The 21539-nt window shown below is 36.1% G+C and overlaps 1 protein-coding gene across 6 annotated transcripts in view; it reads right to left on the minus strand.

Moving 5' to 3' along the window:
• Positions 1–21539, minus strand: part of TPP2 (tripeptidyl peptidase 2) — a 71946-nt gene that overhangs the window by 33234 nt on the left and 17173 nt on the right. For all 6 annotated transcript variants that reach the window (XR_012922417.1, XM_076009292.1, XM_012751986.3 and 3 more), the window contains exons 5-13: positions 18123–18247; positions 12150–12313; positions 10439–10593; positions 9697–9773; positions 7755–7882; positions 7180–7279; positions 3054–3202; positions 994–1109; positions 310–478 (exon numbers count right to left, since the gene is read on the minus strand). Coding sequence is in view for 5 of the 6 variants with exons in the window: in XM_076009292.1 (XP_075865407.1) it covers positions 310–478; positions 994–1109; positions 3054–3202; positions 7180–7279; positions 7755–7882; positions 9697–9773; positions 10439–10593; positions 12150–12313; positions 18123–18247 (1183 nt within the window). In the remaining variant the exon portion in view is untranslated. The remainder of the gene's footprint in view (positions 1–309; positions 479–993; positions 1110–3053; positions 3203–7179; positions 7280–7754; positions 7883–9696; positions 9774–10438; positions 10594–12149; positions 12314–18122; positions 18248–21539) is intronic.

Consider the following 21539-nt stretch of genomic DNA (forward strand, 5'->3'; position numbering starts at 1 on the left):
CAGTCAGTTAAAGTGGGAAAGAAAAAGAATTTGATGTTTTATTATCCACAATGTAATAAAAATATAGGTTACTGAAGGCCTAGTCTACAGTTTTTCCTCAATAGTCAAGATGTTAATTGCATTGCTATTGAACTGGGATTCCAAACTGTTCTACTATTTCTCCTTGAATCTATAATAAGATCTAAAATAATCATACTGTCAATTCATGCTGTCTTTTCAGAACACTGGCTGAAAACAGTATTTCTCTACTGTGGTATTCATTCAAACTGCAAATGTGAACCTTTCAGCTTATTGCAGCCTATATCTGACCTGTGTTCTCTGGAAATACAGGTTCAATGCCAACACCGTGATCTGAAGGTGCAGCCACTTGGACAGGATCTCGGAGGTAGATGCCACGGTTATTTCCAACAGTAACAGTGAAACCTAATTTATTAGCGAATGATGTATTCTGAACGAGGTAGTCATAGGCTTTATCAACCTAATTAAAAGAATATAAATGGTTGAGTCAAGAAAATACTTTGTTGCAATTTACCAACCCACTTGATTTCAGCTGAAGCAAGTGCAAACAAAAAGTTTCCATATGCACCTCACTAAACTACCCATTACCCCAAATAAGAGGACAATTTCATATTTTTAGAGGCCAGTTGCATCTTCTACTCTGCTCTTTATTCACACTGTTGCTCTCAAATGATCAAATTTAAGAACTGATGATCCCTGTACCATTATGACTGACCAATTTTTGACCTTCTTTCCTTTGAATTTCCAACCTCTACATGGCCTCCATCTGTTATATTTCTCCATCTTAGTGCAACGAATTTGTCTTAACTATAAAATTTGTTTTTGTATCCTTTCTGCTCACAGTTCTACTATGGCCACAGAATCTAGAATTTAGATACACTGAATCACTGTTATAACAGAAAATATTATCCAGTAACATCCAAGACATTATCTTAATGATGCAAAACAACCAGTTTTTCATACAGGTAACAGTACCTGAATAATACCATGTCCTTGGGCAAATACTTCTATATTGTCAGCTTTCACTGCAGTGTTTTCTAGAGCTCTTCTAACTGAGTGCACTGTGTAATCAATATTATTAGCTTTCAGACCTAAAATTAAAAAACAAAAACAAGAAAAGCAGTGTTAGAGAACTCACTATCTGAAACCCTAGTTACCCTGAACCAGTGTGGGATGACATGCAGACTCTCTGGTTTTGTGTTTCAACACTCATTTTTTAATCTTTTTTCAAAGTGACTTACATAGTCTGAGTCAAACTACTTGCATCACACTGAGACTTTGCTCCAAAAGTCACTGCATGTCCATTATGCAGTGTTATTAATGCAGGTTGTGCAGAGGTAATATAAATGTACAAGCACACACCTAAAGGCACTGGAATGAAATTTTTCTTTAAAAGAACATGGTTGTCGGCAGTGGTGTACAACACAATTGCACATTGTAAACACCAGGGCAATTTAAGCAAAAAGAATGCTGAAGTCTCATAACAGACCAACTAAGGCAGAACCTTTGAGGAAGGGATCCCAGGAATTCCTATTTATTAAAAGCTTCCCAGGTGATCCTAGGGTACAGCCAGGTTGGGGAAAACATGGAGGCCATCAATTTGTAAGCCTTTTTATTTTGACTGTTGTTAGAGATAAACGATGATTACTATACCTTTCTTCTCCTTCCCAGAACTCATCAAACTAGACTCTGATATTTTAAGAAACAAACAAGCATGGAAACATAATGATGCTAAAAGAGCAAATCAAGAAAGTGACCAATTTTGTCAGTGAGAAACTTAAAAAAGTGAAGCTGCATCAGAAGAAATAACAGATGAGCTGGATCTTATAGAATGTACAGGAGTTTGCAAGGCCAAAAAAATGACAGAAAGGACTTCTAAGCAGAGAAAACAGTATACCCAAAGATGGAGGCACCTAAGGCCTTGAAATATTTGGTAAGGTTGAATAGGACTAGAAAGTGGATAGAGTCGTATCAGGGATTATTTTTTTTCTTAATATATTTTTTTTGCGACAGAGTCTCACTCAGTTGCCCAGGCTAAAGTGCCATGGCATCAGCCTAGCTCACAGCAACCTCAGAGTCCTGGGCTCAAGCGATCCTCTTGCCTCAGCCTCCCGAGTAGCTGGGACTACAGGCATGTGCCACCATGTCCGGCTAATTTTTTCTATATCATTTTAGTTAGCCAATTAATTTCTTTCTATTTTTAGTAGAGACAGGGTCACACTCTTGCTCAGGATGGTTTTGAACGCTTGACCTTGAGCGATCCTCCTGCCTCGGCCTCCCAGAGTGCTAGGATTACAGGCGTGAGCCACCACGCCCGGTCCATATCAGGGATTATTATCCTAAGAGTTTGGATTCAATTTGGTAAATAACGTGGAACTGACAGGGTTTTTTAAATAAGTGGTATATAATCACTGGCTTGCATTGGTAGTTCTATGGCACCAGTGTGCAAGGACCACTTTGGGGAGATATGGTGAGCAGAGGAGAGAGCTATGATGGTAAGGAAAGGGGAGAACAAAGGAGGCAGGGATGAGACAACTGGAAGAGGGACATTTTTGAGGTAGGAGCTTTACAACAGCATGGCTATCCTGACTCGGAGTCCCAGATTCAACCTGATGACACCCTATTTTATACTGCATACCACCTTAGAAATCTCTACTTCCCATTATACTTCATTTTGCTCCAGAGCATTCTACTTGTAACATGTAACATAATGGTTATTTTTTTGTTCAAAGTCTGTCTCCCTTAACTATAATATAAACTCTATGTGGGAAGATATTTTTTGATATTTTATTCAATAAATTAGCCCCAGAACTAAAATACTCTTTGATAGTCATTAAGAGTAGACAGCCAAAAAATATATTGCTGAATGAAGACAGATTGAAATTGTCATTATCATATTAATTATTTTCTACCTTAAACTTTACTTTGTGCTCTAAGACATTACCAATTCTACCATATGTTCTTACCTAGAGAACTTCAGAAAACAAAAATATTGGTCTGCAGTAAGGTAAGAGAGTAATAAGCAATGTCCTTACCTGAAAGTATCAGGGCAATGCCTCCACACGCATTAGGGGAAGACATAGATGTTCCATTCATTAGCTGAGTCCCCCTCAATGTCCAGTTAGGAACAGAAGCAATGGCTCCTCCTGGTGCACTGATGCTCACGCCAAGGGCCCCATCAGCACTAAAAAGAAAGCCATTGAAGTTTGCTTATGGTGGTGAAAGTTGAGGACACTTGGACATTCTTAAGGAAGCTACTGATCAAATCAATTATAGTACAATAATATGGACTACTTGCAGTCATTACAAATAATGACAAAGATACTACTATGGAAAAATCAGTGGGGAAAACATACCCAGCACAGCTGTTTCCCCATATGCAGCATTTTTTTCCTTATAAATCTCTGTGTGTCTGGGCTTACGTGTGACAGGCCAAAGGTGTCAGGTATATTTACAGAGAGAAAATAAATGAATGTCATTGCTCAGACTCCTTAAAGAACTTCTCTCTTATCTATAGTAAGTAGATTTCCTTTTCTAAATTTAAGATAGCACTGTACAATAGAAATATAATGTAGGCTGCATCATGTAATTTTAAATTTTCTATAAGCCACATTTTGAAAAACAAGATTCTAAATTTTAATAATATATTTTATTTAACTAGACACATCCAAAATTATTATTTCAACACATAATTGATAGGAAAAAAAGAGTTTACATTCTTTTCTGTACTAAGCCTTCGAAATCTGGTGTTCATTTTATACTTATAGCACATCTCAATTCAGACTAATCTCATGTGACTGGTGGCTGCCATACTAGACAACTCAAGTCTAACAGGACTGCCTAATTGAGGACATCAGCTAAGCAAAGTCTAACGAGTTAAAGCACTCACGGTTCACGATCACATTCTCATCCAACACAAGCTCTGTCCTCTGTCCCAAGTAAAGAAATAACATATTGGCATACTTCCTCCTTCCTAGAAAACTGGCCATAAATTCCCCACAGAGGATGCTAGACTCTCCCTCAACCATTCGTCCCCCAACTGAGTGAACTATTTTTGTTCCTGACTAGGAATCAATCCTAGGACAATTAATTTGGTTTCACATTTTTTACAGAAAGCTGACAGCAATGCACCTTTGAAATGGGTTGGTGACACCTCTTTCAGTGAAGATCTTAGAACAAATATTAGGTTAAAAAATCTATTGACCTATAAAGATGTTCATGACTCACCATTGCTGAGTGACAAAAGAAGGTTATAAAAGCACCTGAATAGTGAGACCTCCCATTTATGCATAGGAGAATGACAAAAAGGATGTTCATCAAAACGTCACCCATATGTATCACAGATAATTAGATTTAGGGTGATTTTTACTTTGTTGTTTGCACTGTCTATATTGCCTAGTGATGTTAATAATGAGCAATGGGTATTTTACAACTGGAAAAATAACTGGAAGAGTTAAGAATTCTCTTTTGTTTTCACATGGCAAACTTCATAAAGAGAGACACGAATTTAAACTGACTGATTCCTATTGCTCTTTATTAATTTTCTACTGGCCTGTTAAAGTGGTAAATCATAGAGCATTGCTAAGATATTTAAAACAGCACTAGAAAAATGAGTTGCATGAAATGTGTTTACTAAAAATTTAAAAACACCAGTGATATTTTTCTTCTGAATTACAATATACAATCCAAAAATACCAAATTGAAAACATGTTTATCTACACATTATTTGGTAGTATGTCATTAAGAAATACGCCACAAATATATGTAACCTAAATATTTGTAACCCTGTAATATGCTGAAATTTAAAAAAAAATTAAAAAAAGAGATATGCCATACTTGCAGACACCTGGAAGTAAACGCTACATATCTGACAGTCAGTGCTGACCAAGAGGCAGTGTTTTCCAAAGAGTACAGAACACACTCTGTGCAGTGATCATTAGTCAATGATTTATATATTTTATACTGTATAATAATTAAGACTAATAATTAAACCAAATAGTTTGCAGCATTTCATTTCAAATATAGTAAACATGAAATAAAGTCTCTCAATTCTTAGAACATTGGGTTTGTGAATCATTATCTGCTTTAATCCAAACCTCTCCCATAATTCATGAACTCCTTTGTTTTCTTACAATAATTCTTTAAATGTTCTATGGCAAATAAAATTGGCAAAGGCTCTTTTAAACATTCTCTAATACTTTTTTTCTAAACATTCTCTAATAACTTCATTAACTGTAAGACAAAATTTAAAATTTCAAAATCACTCTGGGAGGCCGAGGCGGGCGGATCCTTTGAGTTCAGGAGTTCGAAACCAACCTGAGCAAGAGCGAGACCCCGTCTCTACTATAAATAGAAACAAATTAATTGGCCAACTAATATATATACAAAAAAATTAGCCGGGCGTGGTAGTGCATGCCTGTAGTCCCAGCTACTCGGGAGGCTGAGGCAGAAGGATCGCTTGAGCCCAGGAGTTTGAGGTTGCTGTGAGCTAGGCTGACGCCACGGCACTCACTCTAGCCTGGGCAACAAAGCGAGACTCTGTCTCAAAAAAAAAAAAAAAAAAAAATTTCAAAATCAATTTTAGAAGAAGAGAATTAAGCTTATTATTAATTAATTAATTAATTAATTTTTGAGACATAGTCTCACTCTGTTGCCCAGCTAGAGTGCCGTGGCCACAATGCCCGGCTAATTTTTTATATATATTTTTAGTTATCTAGCTAATTTCTTTCTGTTTTTACTAGAAATGGGGTCTCACTCTTGCTCAGGCTGGCCTTGAACTCCTGAGCTCAAACGATCCTCCTTCTTTGGCCTCCCAGAGTGCTAGGATTACAGGTGTGAGGCACCATGCGTAGCTGAGAATTAAGTTTATTAATTTGATACTTTTATCTACTGAACATAAAGCAGAAATTTTTGCTAATTTTTCACTCTCATGCCTAGTCACTCTTATTCAATGATGTTAGTTGGGCTGACGAGGGTGGTCTATGGAGACAGTATAAGGCAAAGCTTTCTGACCCATATGGAGATCCACAGCCTGATTGTTTTCAATGACAGTTTATAAAAAACTACTACATTTATTCTTTAAAAAAGAAATTACCTTAGAGAACACTAGGAAGGTATTTGTAACTCAGAGAATTGAATATAACATTATCACATTTGATCTGATCTCAACCAATTTTTCTCATTTTGTCTTCCAAGATTCCCTACTACCTCTTTTATACTTACACACACCCAACTCCTAGTTATTTCCTCAAAAATTTTACATTAAAACCTGCTTATCTTTGGTTTTATGTTATTCTTGGCATATCTGTCTCTCAACATTCTATCCATCCTTCAAGGCCAACTTGAATACCATCTCCCCCATGAATGGTCAAAGTGATTGCTCCTACCTCTGTAGTCCCATCATCCTAAAATGGCATTTTGAATTCAGAACAAAACTGTTCATTTATGCCTTGCCTGATGCAGGAACTAAAGTATCTGCTGAACTGAATTCATTTATTTTCTAAATTAACTCCAAAGAGGTAGAGATGAATTAAAATAGGCTTTATTTTTCAGAAGGTGCCTGTACCACTGATGTCATAATGAGGAATTATATAAATTTGGACTTAATATACTTCTTTAGAAAGATAATCAGTTCCTGGGATCAGATAAATACAGTTCATAAAGGGTTTCAGGGAACCAAAACAGATGAACTTCACTTGTCAATCAGAATCTGCTTACTTAGGGATCTCACCCAAAATTGCTTAAAGCAGGTCATAACTTAAAAACATGAACATGGTATGCAGACCCTATACTGTGATGCTTTACAAAAGCTTAGGGATTTTGTTTCACTGAAGTTCAAATATCAAAATTATTTAAAACAAGGCCATCACTAATTTTTAAGGATAATCAAGTCCTTACTTTTTCTTTAGATCCTAATAAATGAGGAATTATGAATACAGGCATAAGAATTTATACTCAGAATAGTTATGTTATCTACCTAACAATGAAGCAATTATTTTATTTAATTATCTGTTTCTGAGATGAGACTGCTAATTAAAATGAAAATACTGAAAAAATTAAAAGAAAATAGAAGGAAACATCATCTAAAATTCTGCCCTTCACAATCATGTGAAGTTTAACCAAATACATATGATGGTCCCTGTACTACTTACTTACACCTACCTAGGGCCCCTAGAAGACCATGTATATTGATTTGCAGGTAATTTCTCTCTCAACGAATATTCAGCAACCATCATATCAGGAGAAACATAAGCACCAACACCTGTGGAATGAATTTTATCATTAACAAAAAAAAAGTCAAATGTGTATCTTATTCTAAATCTGGTTACTGAGTAAATTGCTTAATCTCTCTACACTAGTCCTGTTTTATAAAACAGAAAGAAGAAATTTAATAAGGAAACAGGGAAGTTTACTACGTACCAGACTTTATACTAAATACTTTGCTTTGGTATAAACATAACTATCTTCCAAAATTATTTAGAGGACTAAATATAATAACGTACCTAAAAGTATCATCTGTACCTCTCTCTATTGAACTACTTTCTCCAGTCTACTTTAAATTACAATAAACTCTAGATTTATAGTATGCTGGTTCCCATACTAGACTATAAGTTTCCTGAGGACACCGTTAAGGTCTACCAGTATCTTGCAAGTAGTGGAGATAAAATTAACGTTTAACTGTCATTTTTTTGTTTACTAATTTTTAAACAAATCTATTTCTAAAACAAGAAACTAACCTATCACACTTGATGTAGTTCCACCTGGACAACCAACTGTAGAAAGGCATGGACCGTTATTTCCAGCACTTGAAACATAAATTATGTTGTGCTTCCATACTGCTTCATTAATTACTTCACAAATTCTCCTGAAAAACAGAGAATTCATTTGAACATATAAACTGTCCTATTTTTCAAGAAATACATTATAATATATAATATGAAAAAATTTTCAAATATAGTTTATATTATAAAACAAACTAAAATATGAGTTCCAAACTGTAGAACTGAACAGTAACTATAAGTAAGGGAGTGTTCATTAGAATAACTCAGCAGACATATTCAAACCATAAACATTTTGCTTCTATTCCCAAAGTGTTTATAGTACTAAAACCTGTTCAAATATATGAGTACATAAATTTTGGCAATTACACCCTTGATGGAACATGATATAGCCATTCTAAGTGATATACTCCAGTTGGGTTTTTGCATAGAGAAGGAGTCATGAGGACAGATTAAATGTGGGAAAAATGCTAGATGCCAAATTTAATATATATAGGGAAATATACTGCAATACTAAAATCTTAGCAGTGACTGGCAATAGGTGTTTCATTTCCACCTCCCACTTAAAATAATATATTCAGAAGAAACTCCTCAGACAATTCCTCTACGTATTTGTGAGCAGAAATTGTTTGCCACTAACCCCTAGTGGCAAAAGTAAATTAGGACACTAGGAAAAACTTAGTTAAGATTTTAAAATATAAGAAATCTGGTTAGAGCTTGCCAGTAAACAAGAAAAACTTGCTGACATTAAAGGAGATGAAATTAGATAATAATGAAGAAGAACATGGAGTTAACATAAAAAAGGTACAGGGCCACAGGACTCTTCCAAATTATAAGCTTGAATATCCAAGCAAGGAAAAAATATCAGAGAAAGAGGAATTTAAAAGGATGAATATCAAAGGAAAGAAATACACGTATGTAATTAAGACAATAAAATGAGAGATGTGGCAAGATTGCATTAAAGAATGAAATGACTGAGGATGACAGGGTGTATGTTACAACAGCAGTAAGGTGTTGTCTCCCAAGAAACCCAGTACCAGTTATTTGAGAAAATTAAATAATTTGATAACAGCAGGGTCTGGCTTGGTAAAACTTCCACTCTGATAAGACATTCTTCAGAAAGCAGATAATGGGGTGTATTTGCATGGCTTGGTGGTGGGAATAGGGGAGAGACAGTCAATAAGTAAGCAAATACTAGAGATAAAGTAATTTCAGATAGTTATTTCTGTGAAGGAAAAAGGAAAACTAATATAATGTCAAGGCCACAATGCTGGGATTGGCAGCAAGACACTGAAGATAAAACAAAGAACAGGAGGGACGTGTGAGACACACTAGGATGGGCAGAGGAGACATGGACACTGAGATGTGGAGACAGTGATCACACACAACCAATAGGAAGTTTTGCAGATCAGGTACAAGGTCACTGTAGTGCACAGCAGGTTTCAGCAAGTCTGAGGGGCAGGAGGTCTGTCAGGTATGTAGCTTCAGGGTGCTTATGAAATGAGTAATTATAATGATGGGGGAACCATCAGATCTAATCTGGCTGGGGAGGAGGTGAAGGTGCAGCAATGGAGTAAACAGTGAAAAAGTACCAGAAGGGTCTGTAGTTTGCAAGTCTCAGAAGAAGGGTTAGGGTGGAGTAACCAAGTAAGAGCTACAAATGGACAGCAAAGGAATGCTTGCAATTGAAATTTCAGGTACGCTGCAATGAATGGCATTAACAACATCAAAGATATGACCACGGGAATGGGGGAGCCCGAGGTCCAGGAGACATACAGTTATTATCTAAGCACTGCGACTGTTCTTTTTTCCATCGTGACATTCAATCCATTTATGAAAAACATTTAAAACTCCTTACCAGCTAAGTTTTTACAGCTAACAACCATGAAAAAACACTCACCCAGAATTTGGCCAGTGAGTTGCTTCTCCATAGCTGTAGTTGACAAGGTCACACTTATGATTTATAACTTCTATCATCTATTAAAAAGATGAAGAGTTTAGTTCAGGCAGCAATTTACAGAAACAGATTAGGCAATAAAATAAAGGTAGGTATATATAATCCTACAGTTTCTGAGCCAATCACTTTCTAATTTATAAGTTACTTCCAGGCATATCACTATGTGTTTGAACATATAAGCAAACAAAAATAAAAAGATAAGAAGAGACACATAATAGTCAAAAAATAAAAACTAACATTTCCAGAGTGGAGTGGGATTAGAGGTAGAGGGAATAGAATGGTTCTTATTAGATTCTAAAATCACTCAAATTAAAGTAAAATATAATTCGTATGTTAAAATGAAGTACTAGCTGAGGTTTTACATTCCCTTTAGTCTGATGGAACAAGCTGGTAAGAGGTGCTTTTAATTTTTTTGTAACAAGTATCTCAAAATTGCTTAGTAGGGGAGAGATTTACAAGAAATGACAAGTATAAAAGAATTTTTTCAAAAGGTTAAGCCAAAAAACTTTATCCTAACAGTTTTTAATAAAAATAATTTTGAAATACATTTTTCCTTTTTAAAACAAAGTCCTGTACACCGAATATAGTTCAATGTATTCTCAGTAAACCAGGAGTACTTTATAAACCCCAAAATATCCAAGATCATTAATCATTAATCTTCTAAATCAACAACTCAAATACTCACAGCTCTTATGAGGCCTGTGCCTGTTTCCATTGTGCTTAGCCTTGTATCACCAATCTTGATGGATAGAATTTGAGCACCAGGAGCTATCCCATTCCTTTCAGGTTCTTCTGGAAAATGTCCAGCAGCTATACTAGCTACATGTGTCCCATGAGCTCCTGGAGACAAGGGTGGGGGTGGGTGACAAAATATTCTCACAGACTGAAAGTTTTAACCATTCAATTCAATTTGCATATTATTAATCATTATAAAAATAATCAATATATACATTGATCTATATATCTTAAGATAATCTTAAATGTCTTACCAATAATTAAAAAAAAAATCCTTGAATTACACCCACTATTTTGCTACCTTGTTCATTGACAGCATAAATACAAGTCACAAAGGAAAGTATTTGAAATATACACGAAAAAAGCTTATATCCAGAAGATATAAAGAATCATTCAGATTGAAAAGAAAAAAAGACTACTTTAAATGTTCATATTTGAGAAAGCATTTCAAAGAAGAGGATATCTGAATAGCAAAGAAACATATGAAAAGATGTTCAATTTCATTAGTAATCTGCGAAATATAAATTAAAGCTGCAATGAGATGTCTCTACATATCTTTCAGATTGGCTAAAAATTTAAAAACTAACAACAGCAAGTGTGAATGGGGGTGTGCATCATACACTGCTGGTGGCAGCGAAAGCTGAACACAGCCACTCCCTATAACCCAGCAATCCCACCTCTAGCTACACCTCCCTCCCCCAAAATGCATGCACATGTAACTAAGACATCCATGAAAATGTTCATGGCAGCATTACTTATAACATAAATTCAAAAACTTAAAATAACCTCAAGATCCATTAATAGTAAATGGCTACATGGCATACTGATTCATAGAACTGAGCAATGCATATGAACTACTTCTATGCACTATGAGATGAAGCTCACAAAAAAGTCACACACAAAAGCATATATACTGAATTCATTTACATAAATGAAAAACGCTACACACATGAAACTATTTTATCATTTCTGACAACAGAAACAGCAACATCATATGGTCCAAACTAACATGGTGACAGAAATCAGGATACTAGTCAACTTTGGGGGCAAGGGGGTAGGTTACTGATTAGGGAAAAGCATGATGGGGACTTTCATACTGGGAACTTTCATGTGTGTAGGTTACATGCAAATATGCCACTTATATCAGGGACTGGAGCATCTTCAGATTTTGGTATCTGAGGGAGGTCATGGAACCCATTCCCCCACAGATACCAAGTGACAATTGTATTTCACTGTAAGATTAACATACAATTATTTTTAAAAATATTCTTTTTGGTTAGTAGTATTTAGGTAGTTTCCAACTTTTTGGAATTTGCACAGAACACTGTAACAAGGATCCTTTTATCAGAATCTCTGTACTCAGGGGTGAAACTCTCAAGGGTTAATATTTGGAAGTAAAATTACTGCTCACATGATGAATTATCTTAATGGATTTTCTGATGTTAGACCATGCTCATATTCTTGGAATGGATCCTACATGGTTATGGCTTTAAAAAAACAACACCTTAATAGTGAATCAAATCACATCTATGATTCCAGACACAGTCCTTTAGTTAGGATCTCTAGACTAAAATTTTCTCTAAGTTTGCTCTGGGCTATAGAATTAATCATCTTACCACCTCATAAATATATCTCTCTTTAGTGAATGTGAAAGAGAATACCTCCACTAGTCACAATGGAGAGCAGGTTTCCATCATCATATATATTAACAGAGTAATTCAACATCTCAGCTGTGCCAAAAGAGCCATATTCTTGGGCCTCTTTGTAATTTCTCAATACAGTAGATTTACTCAAGTCCCCATCTTCATTAGAATCAATGCAGGCTCTGTTAATCAAAAAGAAAAGGGGATATCAAAATTTATCAATTTTCTTACCTTCCTAAAAATCATGTAACAGTTTTCTCTGCTACCTTCTTACAGAGAGGGAATTTATCATAAAGAAAGAAGTATATGTTTCATTAACAAACTATGAGAGTTTGGAAAGATGGATCCCTGAAAGTTTGTTTTTATGCATACCTTAATGTGATATTCTAAAATGATTGATGGTGTTTCTAAAGACATAGAATATACCAAGGTGTAAGAAACTAAACACTTATGGGAAAAATGAGGCAAAGAGAAAACAAGTAGCGTAGCAAATGTAATCAGGACTGAGGTTAATAAGTAAAAATGTATGCCACTAATTCTTCCATATGCTATAGGGAGTAGCACATGTGGCTCTAAAATATCTGTAATTGGCCAGCATCCATTCTGGAGGCATCTATGATGTCCTCTCTCTTCCCTTAACCCATCTAACTACATAGTCCCATATCCCAAAGATCTTCCATGTCTTCTAATGGCTCTCGGCATTGAAACTCCACAGCAAGTTTCCTCACAATCTACTTACCTCCCTTACCTCCTCTTCCCATCATACCCTCTGTGGCTACAACAAACTTCTCAGAGTTTCCACTAATATTCTCTGGATCTTTTCCCTAAACCTTCCACACCCTTTCCTACTCTCTTTGCTTAGCTAACTATACTAATCCTTCAAGTCTAAACTTATGATGTTATTTCTGGGAATTCCTTCCTGAGACTTCCTAGACTCATTCAGATGTTGCCAATACACACACACTTTCATAGAGTCTAGGGTCCATGGAGTAGCTTCTACAGAGTTTTCCTGCTATGAAGAAGGTACTCAATAAATATTTGCCCAATGATGAAAGAAACAGTGAAATCAACATCTTTAATAACATTCTTACAGCAAATACAGTGACACACTTCATAGGTCAGTTTCTTATTAATTGCCATCAAGATGCAACACAAGCATTACATCAAAACAAATTATTAATTACTTCACTAAATAACTCTACATATGGCAAATATGAATGCAGTAGAAGCTTATAGCTTTCTGAAGGTCTGACTGGCCTAATTCAAAGAGTAGTCATTAGAATTACAGAGAAAGGGAATATGAAAATGAGGCTCATAGATAGAATATGTGTGAAAGTGGGGAGGAATAGGAGGAGGGGATGATGTTTTATAAATTTCTTGATATTTTCCACACATTTCTTTGCCCATTTTCTATGGAAAGAATCCACAGCTTTCATCATGAATCTCAAAGCAAACACAACATAAACAAGGTCAAAACAGCACAGAAAAGAAAACAGTTAATAGCCTTTCTTTTTTGTAATACTCTGTAAATACTGTTTCTCTCAACCAGTATTTTCTGTATTTTGAGTGACAGGGAGTCTGACAGTATACAAACCTGACAAATACTCAAAGTGGAATTACACTGGGTTACCTGTGAAGTGAAGAGATATGGGTTAAGATTGCTACAAATGTGGCAGGATGAGAGCAGACTGGACATTCCTTACAAAAACCAAAATAAAACAAAACAAAAACCCAAGGTACTTAAAGAATAGGTCACTATCTCCCCTAAGAACAGCTGGCATTTCTGAAATAAGAAATGAGAACACTTGCAGACACAGATAGATTCACCTTAGGTACCATGGGATCGTCAAGATTCTTCTCAAAAATCTTGGATCTCACACCTCTCACCACTCACAAAAATCAATTCCCAATGGATAACAAACTCAAACCTGAGGCACGAAATCACAAGAATTTTAGAAGAAAATGTTGGAAAAACTCTTATAAACACCAGCATAGGCAAACAATTTATGAAGATGACCCCAAAAGCAATCACAGCAACAATAAAAATAAATAAATGGGACCTGATCAAATTAAAAGCTTCTGCACAGCCAAGGAAATTATCATTAGAGCAAATAGACAACCTACCATTTCTCTAGGGAGAAAATATTTGCATCCAATAAAGGGCTGGTAACTAGAATCTATATAGAACTCAGGAAAATCAGCAAGAAAAAAATCAAACAACCCTAACAAAAAGTGGGCAAAGGACATGAAAAGAAACTTTTCAAAAGGTAAGACAAATGGCTAACGAACATATGAAAAAATGCTGAACATGTTTAATCATCAGGGAAATGCAAATCAAACCCACAATGAGATATCACTTAACTCCAGTAAGAATGGCTTTTATCAAAAAGTCCAAAAACAACAAATGTTGGTGTGGATGTGGAGAGATATAAACACTCCTACACTGCTGGTGGGACTGCAAACTAGTACAACCTCTATGGAAAGTACTATGGAGGCCGGGCGCTGTGGCTCACGCCTGTAATCCTAGCTCTTGGGAGGCTGAGGCGGGCGGATTGCTCAAGGTCAGGAGTTCGAAACCAGCCTGAGCAAGAGCGAGACCCCGTCTCTACTATAAATAGGAAGAAATTAATTGGCCAACTGATATATATATAAAAAAAAATTAGCCGGGCATGGTGGCGCATGCCTGTAGTCCCAGCTACCAGGGAGGCTGAGGCAGAAGGATCACTTGAGCCCAGGAGTTTGAGGTTGCTGTGAGCTAGGCTGACGCCACGGCACTCACTCTAGCCTGGGCAACAAAGCGAGACTCTGTCTCAAAAAAAAAAAAAAAAAAAAAAAAAAAAAAAAAGAAAGTACTATGGAGATATTTCAAAGAGTTAAAAGTAGAATTATCATTTGATCCAGCAATCACACTACTGGGTATTTACACAAAGGACAAAAAAAATTCTATAAAAAAGACATCAGCACTCAAATATTTATAACAGCACAATTCACAATTGCAAAGATGTAGAAACAACCCAAGTGCTCACTGATACATGAGTGGATTAATAAAACATGGTATATGTATACCATGGAGTACTACTCAGCCATAAAAACAATTAGTGAACTACCTCCTGTATTATCCTGGATGGAGCTGGAGCCAGGATGAAGTATCACCGGAATGGAAAAACAAATGCCACATGTACTCACCATTAAATTGGTACTAACTGATCAAAACTTATGCATACATATGGAAGTAACATTGATCAGGTGTCGGGGAGTTGGGGAGGGGCCTGGAGGGGATGGGTAAACTCACACCTAATGGGTGTGGTGCACGCTGTCTGGGGGATGGGCACACTTATAGCTCTGACTCGGGTGTTGCAAAAGCAATTTATGTAACCAAGGTGTTTGTACCCCCATAATATGAAAAAAAAAAAAAATTGGACCTAAGTCTGAGATCAAAGTCCTACGGGATACACTGTTTTCTTTTTTTTTTTTTTTTTTTTTTTTTTGAGACAGTCTCGCTTGTTGACCAGGCTAGAGTGAGTGCCGTGGCGTCAGCCTAGCTCACAGCAACCTCAAACTCCTGGGCTCAAGCAATCCTTCTGCCTCAGCCTCCCGAGTAGCTGGGACTACAGGCATGCGCCACCATGCCCAGCTAATTTTCTATATTATATTAGTTGGCCAATTAATTTCTTTCTATTTATAGTAGAGATGGGGTCTTGCTCTTGCTCAGGCTGGTTTCGAACTCCTGACCTCGAGCAATTCACCCGCCTCAGCCTCCCAGAGTGTTAGGATTACAGGCGTGAGCCACCGCGCCCGGCAGGATACACTGTTTTCATGCAAAAAAGTTAAGCCCCTCAAAGTATGATTCTGCTGTATTTTTCACTAATGATTATAATAAAATTTTCCAAAATGTTACTCTGGGATTTCAGATTTTATTTTACTTAATGTGTGATTAAATTTTATTTCCAATACAAAAGTTCTTTAAAAAAGTCTTAAGAGTAGTCATCAACAAACTGCTACAAGTGAATCACTTTATCAACTCCCTTGAAGATCAATGAAACCTTCTGGAAATACACACTGGCACCTGGACACCATTTCCTTCTGTTAGGACACAGTAACATAACTACAGTGCTTTCAGAACTTGGAGGAAACACTTTAAATGAAACCACTTATCGCCTGACTACCCAATCCCTAATATTTTAGTATTTTTTCTTTTTAAGGCCTTTGTAATATACTTTACCACATATACTCAGTTTCATCTTTAGCATTTTCTTCACATTTAACCTTCTCTCCTCTCCCACACTAAAACTCAACCAAGCCTTATCAACTTGGAGTGACTATATCACCACATAGTAGATACCACAAGATTCATTAAACTATACATCTGAACAACTTTTTAATACTACAAACACTGTGATCGAAACTTTCTGTATAAAGCTTTTGGAAATAAATTTTTCAAAGTATGTTTGCACCTACACATGCCAAAACAACATACTTGAATACATACAAAAACTGCATTAATATTTAATGTCATCTAGACTGAAATAGTCATATGTAGATATTTTTATTAGTACCTTCAGTCACAAATGGAGTAGGGATTTCTCATTCAATTGGTCATTTCATATAACTTTGATCACAGATGAGTTAGCACCCAGATTCATGGGAGGAGAACCCTCCTTTAAAATGGGTGCATCATAAAGGTGAACAATCTGAGAGCAGTAATTAAGTAGTTACATTATATTCTGCCACATCTTGTGAAACAATTCACTGCATATGAGCAAGAACTCAAACTCAAATAATTTTTGATTACCAGTTTTAAGAAGGGTTCCCCTAGTTTACTGAAGAAATTCTAAAATACACATATGGCTAAATATCTGTTAAGAACATCTTCCTGTTTTCATACAGAGATCAACTGAAGAAGATACACTTGGCCAGGTGCGATGGCTCATGCCTGTAATCCTAGCACTCTGGGAGGCCGAGGTGGGTGGATCACTCGAGGTCAGGAGTTCGAAACCAGCCTGAGCAAGAGTGATACCCCATCTCTACTAAAAATAGAAATAAATTAAGTGGCCAACTAAAAATATACAGAAAAAATTAGCCAGGGATGGTGGTGCATGCCTGTAGCCCCAGCTACTCAGGAGGCTGAGGCAGTAGGATTGCTTGAGCCTAGGAGTTTGAGGTTGCTGTAAGCTAGGCTGACGCCACGGCATTCTAGCCTGGGCAACAGAGTAAGACTCTGTTTCAAAAAAAAAAAAAAAAAAAAAAAGAAGATACACTAACCAACTCCAAGCCATATAACTGCAGCACACAAGCCACTAAGAAAGAAACTGAAAAATGTACATGATGGGTAAGTTGGTATAAATCATATTATTAGCAGTTGTAGTAGTAGAAACAGCAGCAGCAGTTAATAGCTTCCATTTACTGAGTGCTTACTATGTCTGAAAACATCAAATTTAATTTTCACAAACCCTGTAAGTACTTTTATTACCCCAATTAACAGATGAGCAAACAGGCTAACAGAGGTTTAAATGATGTGTTCAAGGTCATACACCTAGGATTCCAACTCGCAGACTAGGCTCTTAGCCATTATACTGCCTCGCTTCAACTAAGCAACCCTATCTCCATTTATAAATCTTCAACATTCCTCCTTTGGTCTTAAAATATCTGCAATTAATGCTTTCTTTGTAATATTCACTTGCAGTTACTTTCCAAATTGTCCAGCTTCAATTAGGAACATCCCCATATATACCAATGGTCAACCTGCTAATATCTGGTTAATGAAATAAGTTTAAGACAGATAAAGGTCAGGTTTAGAGTAAAAAAAAAATGACTAAAAGAAATTCAAGAGGCTTATCCAAAACTACCCAAAAGCCAACTGGATTTTCAAATAATTTTTCTGAGTGTTAATATCACATAAAGCAAAAATCTGTGCAGCTCTGAGGGTTTAATGTTCATCAGAGTAGATAAAAACATTTTCAAATGAAGATCTATGATAGAGATGAAGTTTACCTCCAGGTTTCGCCATCATGCCATACTAAGCAGTCATACACAGGGCCAGGATCACTATATTTTTTCTCAAAAGAATTTAGCAATTCCACTTGACTTTGAAGCTCTTCCTTGATTAGTTTATTTGTCTAAATCAATTTAGAAAAGAGATTAACATCAGTATATTTTGTGCTTCAGAAAGCTGTATTAATATATAAACAATGATACAATGTTGCCCCAAAGCAAAATCATCTTGTCCCACAAAAATATAAGAAAATTTTCTTGTATTTATACAACTTATAGTTCAATTTAATGAAGCAGATGTCAATTAATATATTAAACATTAAAAAATACTTCTATAACTCAATCTCATTCAGTGACTTGCTTGGCCTGCTTTGGTCAAGACACTGTGCTATGTGTTGGTCACATATCTGTAATTTGTATAACTCATTTCTTTTTTTTTTTATGAGACAGATCTCGCTTTGTTGCCCAGGCTAGAGTGAGTGCCGTGACGCCAGCCTAGCTCACAGCAACCTCAAACTCCTAGGCTCAAGCAATCCTACTGCCTCAGCCTCCCGAGCAGCTGGAACTACAGGCATGCGCCACCATGCCCCGCTAATTTTTTCTCTATATATTAGTTGGCCAATTAATTTCTTTCTATTTATAGTAGAGACGGGGTCTTGCTCTTGCTAAGGCTGGTTTTGAACTCCTGACCTCGAGCGATCTGCCCGCCTTGGCCTCCCAGACTGCTAGGATTACAGGCGTGAGCCACTGCTCCCGGCCTCATTTCTTAAAGTATCTCTGAAATAAAATTGCTATGAACTAGGTTATCTATTGACTTAGATTTTTATATTAGAACCTTTCTCATCTCAAATTTATTTCTTAAGAACCCAAATAAATAAAAACCATGAACTGTTTTACCTCTTTTAGAATCTGCTAAGTTAAATATATAGAAAAGTTTAATGGGCGTAAGTAAAACTTTTATTTTAGCTCTGTGGTTGTGAATAAAGCAAGTGCTTCAAAATAAGATTACGTACAAACTGGACAACAAGTGGCCCTATCAAGTGTTACCCCTCCAAAATAGTTCTCTAACCTACAGTATCAAAACATCTAAGTTAGGTATTCAAATAATTATGACAGAAAATGGCAGGTTTAAACAGAGAATAAGTTGGCAGGTATAAAAGCAAAGAAATACTGACATTGAGACAAATAATATATTAAACCCCTTAAAACTGTAGTCTCCACCATCCAGGCCACAGCCCACTAGGAAATGGGCTGAACAACAACATCTGAGCTCTGCATCACACACTGTCCCCAACTCTGGTCCCTGGAAAAATTGTCCTCCATGAAACTGGTCCCTGGTGTCAAAAAGACTGAAGACCACTGTCCTAAAAGACACCCAATTATAGTCTAAAACAACAAAAAACACATCTAGATTCACTATATTACTGTTTTAAGATCCAGCAGGGGTTGACAAATCATGGTATATGGGCCAAATCTAGCCTGTGACATGGTTGTATAAATGAAGTTTTAATGGAACACAACCATGCACATTCAGTTACATATTGCCTATGTTTTCATGATACAAGGGTAGTGCTGAGTAGTCATAACAGATAGTGCTGAAAATATTTACTATCTGGCCATTTACAGAAAATGTTAGCCAACTTAACAGCACTTAATATTGTTTAAAATCTATTTTCTCTCTAAGAATAATGTGGTATGAGTATTATCCTAGAGCTAAGAAATGTGGATTCAAATTCCAGTTCAGCCACATATTAGCTGTGCAATTCTGAGCAAGTTACTCATCTTTATGATAATCCTCTGAGGCTGTCACAAACTGGTAGGACAGGATGATTATCTTGGCCAGTGTACCAAACTTCACTGCAAATCACAATCATTTGAAAGGCTATTAAAAAGATTCTATGTGTTGCTCCCAATTATTAAATCAAAATATTAGGGAATAAAGCCCAGAAATCTGAATTATTTTTTAAATATTTCAGGTGATTTGGAAACGACCAGCCCCTCAGTATCAATTCCACATATCAGCATGAACCAAAGAGTATAAACCTGTATGTTTGAAAACGAGGACCATGAGGTCTAATGTTGAGTGAAAATAAAGTATTTTGAAACCCCCTTTAAAAACACTTATAGTTATAAAATGTATTAAGTTGAATCATAGCAAATTGCTATTATTTAACTGTTTTTGACCTAAAATAAGGCAATTTAATATGCTTTGACCTAAGTTTTTTTGATAACCACATACTGTATTAGATTGCTCTACATTCACCTAAATAGTGCTAAGTGGACAAAAACTGATTTTCACATGCTCTAAAAATCTTGTATTGCTTCATTTTTATGTATTCAATATAGGCAATGTTTACTCCTCCTTAAAGGAAATAGCCAATTATATAGACATTATTGGTATATAAAATGTAATAAATTGAATAATGAAATTCAGGTATTTCTTTATTATAAAGTTAGCTATATATGTAACACCTAAAATACTACATTTAATGTATCTAACAGTGAGAGTCTGAAGTATAAATATTGATGTAATGGAAAATTGCACAGGTGCTTAAAAAGGATGATATACATAGATTAAGTAAATAAAAGTTAAACTTGTATGTTGGTATATACAGGCGAGTGGTTCTCAATCCCAGCTGCACATTAGTTAAAGCTCCTGGGGAGTTTTAAAAATGCTTCCCTGTTCCATAAGGTTTTAATTTAATTCCTCTATAGAACAGAAGCACTGGCAGTTTTTAAAGCTCTCCATGTGATTCTAATAGTAGCCAGAGCTAAGAACTGCTAACATGATTCCATTTTTGATTAAGGAAAGTTACATGCATGCATTAAAAGAACAATTTAGAAGGATAAACACCAAGTTGTGTTGATCATCTCAGGGGCTGGCATTATGAAGTCTTTTCACTTGCTACTTTGCACACTTGTGTTGTCCAAAGTTGCTGCAACTAGCACATATTATATTTTCATAATAAACACCAAGACATTATGTTCATCTTATAAACTGATTCAAAAAAATTTAATGCCAAGGGTGCAGAACAACAGGAATTTTCATATACTTCTTGTGGGAATATAAACTGGTATAACCACTTTAGGACCCACCAAATGTTTAAAATAGCATTATTCTTTTTTTTTTTTTTTTTTTTTTTTTTTATTTTTATTTGAGACAGAGTCTCGCTTTGTTGCCCAGGCTAGAGTGAGTGCCGTGGCGTCAGCCTAGCTCACAGCAACCTCAAACTCCTGGGCTCGAGTGATCCTTCTGCCTCAGCCTCCCGGGTAGCTGGGACTACAGGCATGCGCCACCATGCCCGGCTAATTTTATATATATATATCGGTTGGCCAATTAATTTCTTTCTATTTATAGTAGAGACGGGGTCTCGCTCTTGCTCAGGCTGGTTTCGAACTCCTGACCTTGAGCAATCC

This window comes from Microcebus murinus, chromosome 13, assembly GCF_040939455.1.
Source record: "Microcebus murinus isolate Inina chromosome 13, M.murinus_Inina_mat1.0, whole genome shotgun sequence".
Lineage (NCBI taxonomy): Eukaryota > Metazoa > Chordata > Mammalia > Primates > Cheirogaleidae > Microcebus > Microcebus murinus.